At 39.5% G+C, this 11,712-nt stretch overlaps 1 protein-coding gene across 2 annotated transcripts in view; it reads left to right on the forward strand.

Annotated features, from left to right (window-relative positions):
* The window catches only part of ube4a (ubiquitination factor E4A (UFD2 homolog, yeast)), a 54,759-nt gene extending 45,899 nt beyond the window's left edge, over nt 1-8,860 (forward strand). For both annotated transcript variants that reach the window (XM_048615321.1, XM_048615322.1), the window contains exons 17-20: nt 1,973-2,153; nt 3,067-3,214; nt 4,266-4,423; nt 4,794-8,860. In XM_048615321.1, the coding sequence (XP_048471278.1) occupies nt 1,973-2,153; nt 3,067-3,214; nt 4,266-4,423; nt 4,794-4,932 (626 nt within the window). In that variant the 3' untranslated portion in view covers nt 4,933-8,860. The remainder of the gene's footprint in view (nt 1-1,972; nt 2,154-3,066; nt 3,215-4,265; nt 4,424-4,793) is intronic.
* Nucleotides 8,861-11,712: the final 2,852 nt, after the last annotated feature.

Consider the following 11,712-nt stretch of genomic DNA (forward strand, 5'->3'; position numbering starts at 1 on the left):
GGCCCCATGTCTCAGGAAGGATGTACTGGCCCTGGAGTGGGTTCAGAGAAGGTTCGCGAGAATGGTCCCAGGAATGAAAAGCTTAACATATGAGGAACGTTTGAGGACTCTGGGACTATACTCATTGGAGTTTAGAAGGATGAGGGGGGAATCTAATGAAAACTTACAGAATACTGAATGGCCTGGACAGAGTGGATGTTGGGAAGATGCTTCCATTGGTAGGAGAGACTAGGATCCGAGGGCACAGCCTTAGAGTAAAGGGAAGACCTTTTAGAATGGAGATAAGGAGAAACTTCTTCAGCCAGAGAATGGTGAATCTATGGAATTCACTGCCACAGAAGGCTGTGGAGGCCAGGTCATTGAGTACATTTAAGACTGAGATAGATAGGTTCTTGATTATCAAGGGGATCAAGGGTTACGGGGAGAAAGCGGGAGAATGGGGTTGAGGAGCTTATCAGCCATGATTGAATGGCGGAGTAGACTCGATGGACCGAATGGCTTAATTTCTGCTCCTATGTCTTATGGTCATATGGTCTTAATTCTCCATCTGTATGGCTGTTTTTTGATGCCCTAAATGGTGTGTCCTAATTTTCAGTAAACAATCAGTTCTGTTGACAATTCCAAGAATGTTCCACCTTGTGGGAGAAACTAGAACCAGAGCATAGCTGTTTAAAACTCCAGGGTCTCATTTAAGATGGAGATTAGAGAGAAATGTTTTCTCTGACTGGATCTGTGAAATTCTGCTCCCCTGAGCATGGAGGAGGGACAGTCATGAATATTTTTAAGTCAGCATAGATTGATTCTCTTGTTAATCAAGAATTGAAGGTTGTAGGAGTAGGCAGCAAAATAAAGTTGAGGCCACAATCAGCTCAGCCATGATCTTGTTGAATGATGGAGCACGCTGGAGGAGCCAATAGCCAAAACCTGCTTCTAATTTGATGTTCATAAAGCTGATCCTTACTCTTGCTGTCTGATTCCCACTGAATACAGTGGAAAGCAGAAAGGCAAAAGGATTAGAGTGCTTGCTATGAAACATTATTCTGTAGTAGAGAAGCATTGCAAAGATGTTCTGCCAGGAAAGCAGTGAACATAAAGGCTGCTCCAGAATTAAAGACAGCAAATAATTTTTCCACATGAATGCTTAATAATAACCTTAATCCTGCAGTATATTAACCAAGTTGTAAAGTGGGATTGTAGGTAACGGTCTCCTGAAGAATATTCACTGCTTTTGCCCAGAGTGTACTGTGAATTTATTCCATTTTTTGAAGTAGCTGCCGCTCAGGCAAGTTCGTGTTCCCATTTTGGGATCGCTCATGATCTGGCTCACTACTAATTTGCTACATATTACTGCTGTGCCACTTTAGTAGTTAGAACCACATTTGTGCAATCTTAAACTACTGTTTATGCCCTACTAGACAATCAATTATCAGTAAGAGGTCATTCAGCCCTTTGAAACTTGCTTTGTCTTTCAGTTTGGTTGTGGCTAATCTATACCTCAACTCTATTTACTCCCATAACTCCATATCCCTAGTTACTCCTACCCAACAAAAATAAGTCCACAAACTAGAGAGTCCAAAATGTGATTGTTAGACTGTGCTGATTTAGCTGAATTCAGCATGGCAGCAGTTGGGATGTTGCTGCTGGCCTATGTGCCATGGGTTGGAATGGGGAAATTCTGATACATCTTTTTGTTCCAAGCCACTGTTCATTGACCCTGGGCATTGAATGAAGACAGATCTGAGCTCAGTTGTGACTTTGTCACGAGTTAAGCCATGTGCCAGCAATTGGGCAAAAGGATGAATAATAGCCCATATGGGAATTGTTCTGGTGCATTATCACTGTACCTTGAAAATCTACTCTAGCAAGAATTGGCATGAACAGGAGAGGAGGGAAATTTGGAGGAAATATGTTTGTATATGAAAGCTAGCAAAGGACTAATATTTTAATTATCCATCATGATTCCCTCTAACAGAAATCAAGGCATTGTGTGTGCACCCCATCCTTGCTGAGCGGATCATCTCAATGCTGAACTACTTTCTCCAGCACTTAGTTGGACCTAAAATGGGTGCCCTCAAGGTGAAGGATTTCAGTGAGTTTGACTTTAAGCCACAACAGTTGGTGTCTGACATTTGCACCATCTATTTGAACCTGGGGTAAGTGACAACAGTTCAACAAAATACAAATTCCAACTTTTAACAAATTGCTAGACCCTGCTCTGGCTTGGAATATGGCAAGTTAATGCCTAATTACAAAAGACTGTAAGGAGGATTCTGAGAGCTGAGAATGCTGCAAAAGATATAACCTGTGGTCTGGCACTTTATCCTTGGAAATGTTTACTCTACATCAGAGTTATTACTGCAATTAAGAGTTGCGATAGTAGAAAATACAACAAAATAATTTCCTCCCTTCTCTCACCTCAAATCCTTTCAATCTCTGCGTATATTCCCTCTCAATTGTTAGGTTGGTTTGCATGCCATTTTAACATGCTTTTAAATCATCACAGTAGTGATTACTTTAAATTGGATAAACAAGGGTTTCTATTCATGTGAATATCCAGTGCATATGAAAATAATGTAGAGGAAATTAAAAGTCAAGCTACTGATGGTCTTTGAAGTTTCCTACCTCTATGTGACCAGCTAGTAAAAGATATGTGAGAACAGAGCCAAATGAGTATCATTAAACAACAATATTAGAATATAAACAAAATACACAGGATGCTGTAAATCTGAAGTAAAAACAGAGAAGGTACTGGAATACTGAGCAGATCTTGCAGTGGAGAGAAATATTGTTGATATCTCAAGTTGAATGCAATTCGTCTGAACTGAAGTAGAGTATCCTTCAACGTTTTGATCCTGTGTTGGGATTGCCGTTGTTTAAATGCACAAACTTGCAAAGCATAACATTCCATATCTGAATTTTGTTTTTAGTTACTGGGCAAGAATGCAAATGCACATAAACTTACTCACCCTGTCCTTGATATTTAAGATTGAAGCCAAGTAAAATATTTAGAAATAATCAGCTGCCTCCACTATTAATTCTAAACTCCTCCCTGTGTTCCTATATCAGAGTGAAAGAGAGTTTCTGTGCCACTGTGCCAAAGGATGGACGCTCCTATTCCCCAATGTTGTTTGCACAGACTGTGAGGGTGCTGAAGAAGATCAACAAGCCAGGCGACATGATCATGGCATTCAGTGACCTGGCTGATAAAGTAAAGGTATGTCATGACAATGTTGTAAGTGATAATCCCTTTAAGAAGGAATCAGGACATCCTGCAGAAATAATAGAACAGCTGGATGCTTATTGGATGCATATATCTAAGGGCTGATTTTAGAGCTGTTGTGACACAGTGCTGGTGTCCCTACCTCTGAGCCAGGAGATTCAGGTTCAAATCCTGCCTGCTCCTGAAGTGTGTAACACCATATCTGAACAGGGTTGATTAGAAAATATTTAAGGGCTGGTTTTAGGGCTGCTGTGGCACAGTGGTAGTGTTGTTACCTCTGAGTTAGGAGACCTGGGTTCAAGTCCTGCCTGCTCTAGAGATGTGTACTAACATCTCTGAGCCAGTTGATTAGAAAATATCTCGGGGCTGATTTTCTGTAATAAGGGAAGTTGATTAGGAAGGGGAGAGAACAGGCTGGTGGTTGTGTTGAAATGAGCAATGTAAATAAACAGTTGTGGAAAACAGACTGACTCCTACTTTCCTGCCTTGGTAAATTGATAACTAGCACTATGTCATGGGTAATTCCTTGGCTTTACTGTCACTGAGCAACAGTGGCACAGAAACGTCAGGAGGGCACAATATCTGGTGAATGACTTGGCCTTCTACAGGGTTCATTGACATTAGTTTGGAAAAACTGTATTACCAGCCACAACATGCTATACTTGCATCAGGAGTCAGCTTCAATTTTTTACCCCACAAATTAATGTCTTACTTATCAGTACTTTATAACTGGATACAAGGGATCAATAGGCAATATAAGCTGTGTTGTGAAGAAATGGGGGTGTTTAAGATGTACCACTCTTTGTGTCAAGTGCTAATGGCATTTCAAAACAGCAGCCCCTCATGCTTGATTCACTTTAGTTGGGATTTTTCGAGGTGTCAAAGTTGACATGTACATCAATATTTGTAGTAAGTCTTTCCTTTGTGTCTCTGAGTCGGAGCTCCAAATGAGGTTGTCTTTGAGCAGAGCCTTAGTTCATGACTATTGCCTACTGTTTATGATGCTGTTCTTGACCACAGGTAACACTGATGCTCTGTCAATCAGTCTTTTGCAGACCTGCAACAGCAGGAAGAGGAAACATTTGTCGATGCACCAGATGAATTCCTTGATCCAATAATGAGCACAGTGATGACTGATCCAGTTATACTGCCCTCTTCCCGGGTGACAGTTGACAGGTCAACCATTGCTAGGCATCTCCTCAGGTAAGGAATTTGGGTGCAAGGGGAAAAGTAAATTCCAGCACAGACGATCTACAATTTATGTACGTATGACTTACGGACACTCATTCTTACGAATGAGCCCCCTACAGGAATGTATAAATATTAATTTTAAAGATCAGACGTCTGAATGTTTCCTAGTACTTATGAACAGCTACTTTGTACTGTATTGTGTTCCGACTTGTACAGACCAACTTACGAAAGTATTCAAGAGTGGAACCTGTTTGCAACCCAGATGGGTTTATCATCGATGGCGGTATTTGAAGGCAGTGAATTTCATTTGCATTGTTTACTGTCTTCGTATTTTAAATCCCCCCAAAGCACTAATTCTGATTTCTGTTCTGTTTTGCTTCAGTGATCAGACTGACCCATTCAATCGTAGTCCACTCACGATGGATCAGATCAAAGCAAACTCAGAAATGCGAGAGAAAATTCAGCAGTGGTTGGCAGAAAGGAAACGACAGAAGGATCAAAATGGGCAGACCTTCGAGTGAAAAACAGCAACGGCAAACAGAGAATATATGGGACATTCACTGCTGTCTCTATGTACCTACTGTAGCAGACTATCCAGGGACTGTACCTTGATGGCATATCTTAATTCATCACTGCAACCCTTGTTCATTACCGAACAAAGTAATAGAATGCTATTGTCGTAACTGTGCGGGAGGTTGGTCCAGCACAGTCCCATTTTTGCTCTTAAGAAGCCAGCTGCCAACTTTAGCACCTTTAATTCAGTACATTCTTATTAATGTAGCTGATTGACAGTCTGAAATGAGAAGACCTGTTAAAATAAGTCTACTGAGTGAGGGATTCACAACCAACTACATGCTTATTTTAAGGATGGTAAATATTTAGTGGTTTTGAAATTGTGTTGTGCGGTATAAAACGCAAGCACTTCATGTGTTTGGGCAAAATTCCGTTTTGCTGCTGTTCTAGCGGACGCCTTAATGTGCTTAATTTAAATGGCTTAAAAACTCCACTTAAATGGCGGATAAAAAAAATTGGTACGCTACTATAGCACAGCATAATTCCCCAAGCCTGGGGTTTTTGTTCTAAAACTCATCAGAACCACCTTTTTGGAGGTACTGACTGGACAGTATTGCTGATTTAGCTATCTGGCTAGAATGACTTTAAAGAATCTGTGTAAAATCAGAAACAGCTAATGGTAATGCAGATGTGTTGGTGCGCAGAGTCTCTGTAATTATTATGCATGCACCAAGACCAGTACCTTTATGTTATTGCAGTGACATTACTCTGCGAAGAGCACTAAACAGAAGAAGGGTAACTTTTGTTGTACCTCTAATTCTGTATTGAATCTTGCATGCCAGAAGCTTGCATTATGAAGCAATGTCTGGTCCATTAAGATTTCCGTAGGTGCTATTCATGACGCCAGTTGTGTGAGGGAGCCCTGCAAATGCTAATGTGTTCCAAGACATCTGCAAGTATTGCCACACCCTTAGGAACCAAGATCCCTTCTCTCATGTCTGTTAGTCTCATAAAGGAAATTAGAATATTAGAGAAGAGTCTTTATTTTAGTTTTACTTAATAACAATTGAACTGATGTACAAGTCAGTCCAAAAACAGGTGTATAGAATACAGAATAGCATTCTTAGCAACAGCAACAAAAGCTGTTCTCCCAACCTCTCACAACTCAGTGATTTTTACAGAGCCCCTAGAATCTTGGATATCTAATGTGCTGAAACAGAAAACCTTAAACAATTTGTGTTGGCTGTAGTTGCCTTACAAAATGTGTTATAATTTTTTTTCTTGAATTCCCAAAGACTGCACTACAAAGGAAAAAGGCTTACAGAACTTCAACCCAGTCTTATAGAAAGCACAGTCCATGTGCAGCAGTGTGATATTGAAGATCTTTCCTTTTTCTCTATCTTTCTCCTCCAACATAGTATAATCTGTTAGGTCAGTATCAGTCAGTACCTATCTGTATTTCTGAACCTTAGGTTCACTGGCAGCCTGCCTTTCCTGATGCAGATATTAGATGAGCATTGTGTAAGTTTGAACTGGGTGATCAAACAGTACCTAAGTTGTACAGGCTTGATGCAAAGTATGATGGCAGGGATATGGACACCCAGGTTTATGGAAATTAGTAGCCATTTGATAATACAAAACTTGCTTAAAAAGGACACATTTGTCAAAGTTTTTCTCTTGTACTCATTAGGACAATTTGCAAGATATTCCGAAGTAAAGGGAAAACAACAATTATACTGTATAATCAGAGAATGTTGATTGGTTGGAAAGTGAATTCTGATTTGTTGGGGTGTTGCTATGAAGAATACAGCTGTTAATGATTGACATTTAATTGCTGTGCTTTGTTTAAGTTTTATACAAGGCAGTTTAATTCTGATTGACTCAAGAAATGAACCAGAGAATGACTGTCACATATTTTATTGTATTGAAACAGGTGCAGTGTATGTTTGTGCACCTTCTTTCAGTCTAAAAGAATTGGCTTCTCTGAATTACCAATTGCAGGTTTTGGAATATGAAACTAGCCATACTGTGAGCCCAAATAGCCCAGTTCTTTACAGGTGAAAAGAACATCTACCCACACTGCTTCTGTTTCAAAGCAACAAAGTATGCGACTGCCATTCTTTGGTTCATTTCTCAAGGCAATGCCTTACCAATCAGAGTCAACATGCCTTGTTTAAAATTTAAATAAAACTTAGTTGGTAAAGAAGTGTCAGTCATCGTTATCTAGTACATTCTCCATGGTAATGCCTCAACCAGAGTCTACTCGCCAACCAATCAGCACTTTTCTCCCATACAGTATAGATGTTTCCTGTTTCCTTTGGTATTTCTTGCCAATTGTCTTGATGAGTGCAAGATGAAAAGCTTTAACAAAATATCTTTCTTTTCAGCAGTACTCAAGTTTATGGAAACTAGTAAATGGTAGCAGTTAGAAAGTATTTTAAAGCTGTGAGGATGCGCTGTTGCATTTATTTTTTCAAGTGGCAGCAACTCAGTGAATACTCCATGAGCAGTGAATCTAAAGGAGTGGTGATGGTCGTTTCATGTATTCAGTGTTCTTCTGTCTTCCAAGATGTGCTGTAGTTTTATAACTTGGTGAGAGTGCCACCAAATAGTAGCACTTGCAACGAAACGTTTCTTCTAATAAAATAAGTTTTTGAATAAACTGGTACTTGACTGGTGTCTAGTACAGTTTGAGGCAGAGTAACATTTCCGATTTTTGGCAGGTTTCAATAACCTTTGGCCTGTCTTGCTCATTGAGCTTTCAAGTGAGACCATTTGTATTAAGTTTAAGTTTGATTCCTTTGGAAACTGCCCATTTCTTGAACAATCTTGTGTTGGCACGTTTAAATCCAGTGCCTTGGTAATCGACCTCCGGTCCCATTTAGTTGGAACACACCACTCTCCAAATCTCAGGACCATTTAAGGAAAGTTATTGGGGATTTTCTTTCAGCTCTTTCTTTTTGTCTATCAAAAGGTTTATGGGTTTTGACTCTTGATTTTTCTACAGGTATTTTACAGGAGAGATGCTAATTGTTAGAAATGGAAGAGGAATAGAAATTAATTGTTTAATTTATTGCTATTTTCAGCTGCAGAGGAACTTAATGGTGGATTAAGAGATGACCTTTACTATTTCGTCAAAGTGAACAGTCACATTTCACTCTTTCCTAACTGGAACAGCACTGCTGTAATATTGAAGCAATGTAGTTCAAATTAGCACTGACAACTTAATCAAAAAGCTAACTAGAAATGAAACCCTTTTTTTCCATCTGCTGTTTAAACCTTTGTGCTGTGTACTTCCATGGTATCACACTGTGACAGTGGATGTTAAGCATTTTTTTTAAATGATCCATGAACATTGTATTGACTTCTTTGATTTGTACTGAAATGTTTGTGATTTCTCCTTGTTTGGAGCTGCAAGGCTTGAACAATTGTAAAGAAGTTTTAGAGGAAGTTTATTCACAAATTATAATAAGTTACTTGTTTTGAAGATCTGAAATACATGGAGTTTGAGCTAAACACTTTCAGCTCTTCCCTTTGTTAGCCATCCCGGCTGTCCTAGGGAGTGTGGCACCCCTATAGCCTTGACATTGTGCTGAGTGGCATGCATTTGAGAGGATTAAAACACCAAAGTGTGACTTCAATTTACTTGGCTACATTGGTGTCAAAGTTTTGCTATCATATCTCTCCCATAAAGGCTGACAGAACAGGTTGTGTACAGGGGGCTAGTAGGTGCCACCTTTTATTATTCACAAGAGAAAGAGCTATTGATTCAGCACCTCAGTAAATCTTAACAGTCTTGGTTCCTTTGCGAATGTTGGGACGCATGCAAGATGATGTTTATATTTTGCTTCTGTACTTAGAAATAATCCATAAATTGAAGCCAGTGTACATTTAAAAAAAAAAAAAATTCAAGATTAAAAATATGGAGGAGATCAATATTCTTTTTTATATATAAAAAAAACTGGTTTTCTTTGTGCTTCTTTATTGAATCTTCTGCTCCTCACCCCAAGCACCACTCATCCCTATCACCAGTAAGATTGAGTAGGAGCATGGCATTGCTTTTGCTGGTATTGAAATTGTCCTCTATTTTGTTACATTTCTACACAGTGTTCCTCCTCAATTGGGGAAGCCATTCCACAAGCAGATTGTTGAAACCTACAACAGCTGAGAGAGCTTCAAGCAGTTGAAATATAGTGTGCTTTCTGCCACATCTGATTTCCTGGGGGAATATGACATTGGCTGTAGAGTGACCTACCTACATGCTGTACTAAGTTTCATTTCTTTTAACTTGTGTTCATTAACAAGCTTCAGGTTCACCAGGAACCCACCATCATTTATTGGATTTTTAAAAGTCTTTTCAGTAGCTAGGTCCAACGTGGAGCTGTTCAAAATTCTTCGAAGTTCAAATTTCTTCAACAGTTCCTCAACCTTCAAGCAAGGTAAAACTTAGGATAGCTAGTTATTTATAACTGCATTTGTTGCTTTGCATTTCATTGTTATTTTATGTTAAACACACTGATGATACTACAGTGGTTGATCTTCAGGAAGAATACTTAACTACTTCTAAAAAAAGATTTTTGCAAAGTGAAGAAATAACCTCATGCAAAGGGTGATCAGAATTCCTGACACATGGACATGCTGCAGCTAAAAAATGGCCAAATACGTTATTGACTAGTGTGAGAAACTGGATGTACGGCAACAGAATGCCTGTAGCTGATTCAGTTGGGGGCTGTGACTGTGACTGAACTCATCCTGGTGTAGTTTAATCAATTACAAGTGAGGTTGTAGACATGCTCGCCCAGCTGGTGGGTTTGGTTGTAAACGTTTCATCATCCGGCTAGGTAACATCGTGAGTGCACTTCCAGTGAAGCGTTGGTGCTCTGTCCCACTTGATATTTATATGCCTCAGTCTTCTCAGCAAGCATGTCTACAACCTCATCCAGAACCTGAGCTACAGATCTTCTCAAACTTTAATTACAGGTGACCTCAACCTTGGCAGCATTAGGCATTCACAAACTGCACAAGCTTCTCGAAGTCAATAGGAGGCTTTTTTGTATATTTGCTTCTTTCTCATCTCTGCCCCCTTTCCATAAAAGTGGGAATAGTGTAGCTGATTGAATGTCCCAACACCCCAACCCCCACAAATACACACCTCCATACAGAGAGCTTGAGGTCAGTTCACTCTGAACTTGTGGGGATTGAGAACAGGAGTGCCAATTTATCTGTGGTCACTTGTTTAAAATGTTGGACTAGGTGCATGTTGTCATTTTCTTCTCCAATCTCATTTCTGTTGTATTAAAATTGGGTGAGGTGCATTGGTCAACTTGTCAATACTGTACATTTTACAAAATTGAAATATTATTTCTAGACTATTCAAGCTGACTGAGCTGTCCTAAATAGTGCAATTATTTTTTTACCTGAACCTCCCCAGGGAACAAGATAGGGTTTGTTGCTTAAAACAGATGGAGATGTGTTAACAAGTAGGGAGTGATAGCCCTCAACTGCTTTAAGCTGGTGTAAAATTGCAGAGAAGCAGCATGTGGGCTCTGTTACTTCAGTTTATCATAATTTAGTTGTTTCTGAAGCTACTCTTAAACTTTGATGCTTTGCGCATGTAGTCCTATGCAACTCAAAGCACTATACCCCCTGCTGTGCCAAGTCCTGTTGACAGTGAGACCAGAGAAAGTAATTGTTTGGAATTCCTTGCCTGCAAGTTCCTCTGGCAGAGTGCAGGAATACCCAAATGGTAAAACTGGGAAATTGAAGGGGCAGATGAAGTTTCAGCGGAAACAGGTTCTACACAGAAAAAATATTCTGTAATATTCCATATTAAGAGGTATTACAAGTGTGTTATCCGTAGATGAAATTCTGCTAAATTGTGTTGCTGCCTGTTGTAGCATAGACTAAGGATTCTCCCAAAAATTGAGGACAAGCCAACTTGAGATCACTTGCATCTTTAGGTAAATGCGTTGAAGTTGTTTGCTTCCTATACATAAAAATCTCCCCAAGGTACTTTGCCTCAAATGTCAGCTTATGACTGCAAAGTAACAATTTTCCTTCCTTGCATTCTCTCATCTCTTAATCCTCCAATACCTGGAATCAACCATGATGTTCTTGGTTTGGCACTGAACTCATTCCTTTTATTTAATGAGCCGGCAAGGCATGATACTATTGTATCTGAAGATAGTCCTGATGTTTATCAGGATCTGCAAGAGAGGAGACCTTAACAGAAAGCTGTTTTTGCCTTAGTTTTAATAGTTATTTACTTATTCTGCAATGGTCATGTTTGGATGATTAATGGTATGAGTGTAAAAAGGATTTTTTCTGCAGATGTACGAGACCAAGAAAACAGAAATGGAATACAAAATTGCAAATACCATTAGCATTCCATGTAGATTTCTAAGGTTTCATCTATTTCACAATCTGATATAACACCCCTGAAGCACAGATAATCAATCTAGGCTTTGATGTTTATTAAACTGTATTAAAGAATAAATAAATACTGTATTAAGCTCAAAAGTCTGATGTGTTTCTTAGATGTGGAGCTATGGATCTATCATTTTGATCTTGAAAGGCCAATCATACCTTCTACAGAAGGCAGTGCTGGTGTGTATTTTAACTAGTGCCCTGTTAGCAGCTCATTTTGAATGTGTATTTGGAACTACAGATCATAGAATCCCTATAGTGTGGGAACAGGCCCTTTGGCCCAACAAGTCCATACCGAACCTCAGTGCATCCCACCCAGACCCATCCCCCTATAACCCACCTAAGCTGCACAGCCCTGAACA

The sequence above is a fragment of the Rhincodon typus genome, chromosome 32 (genome assembly GCF_021869965.1).
Source record: "Rhincodon typus isolate 14 chromosome 32, sRhiTyp1.1, whole genome shotgun sequence".
Classification (NCBI taxonomy): Eukaryota; Metazoa; Chordata; class Chondrichthyes; order Orectolobiformes; family Rhincodontidae; genus Rhincodon; species Rhincodon typus.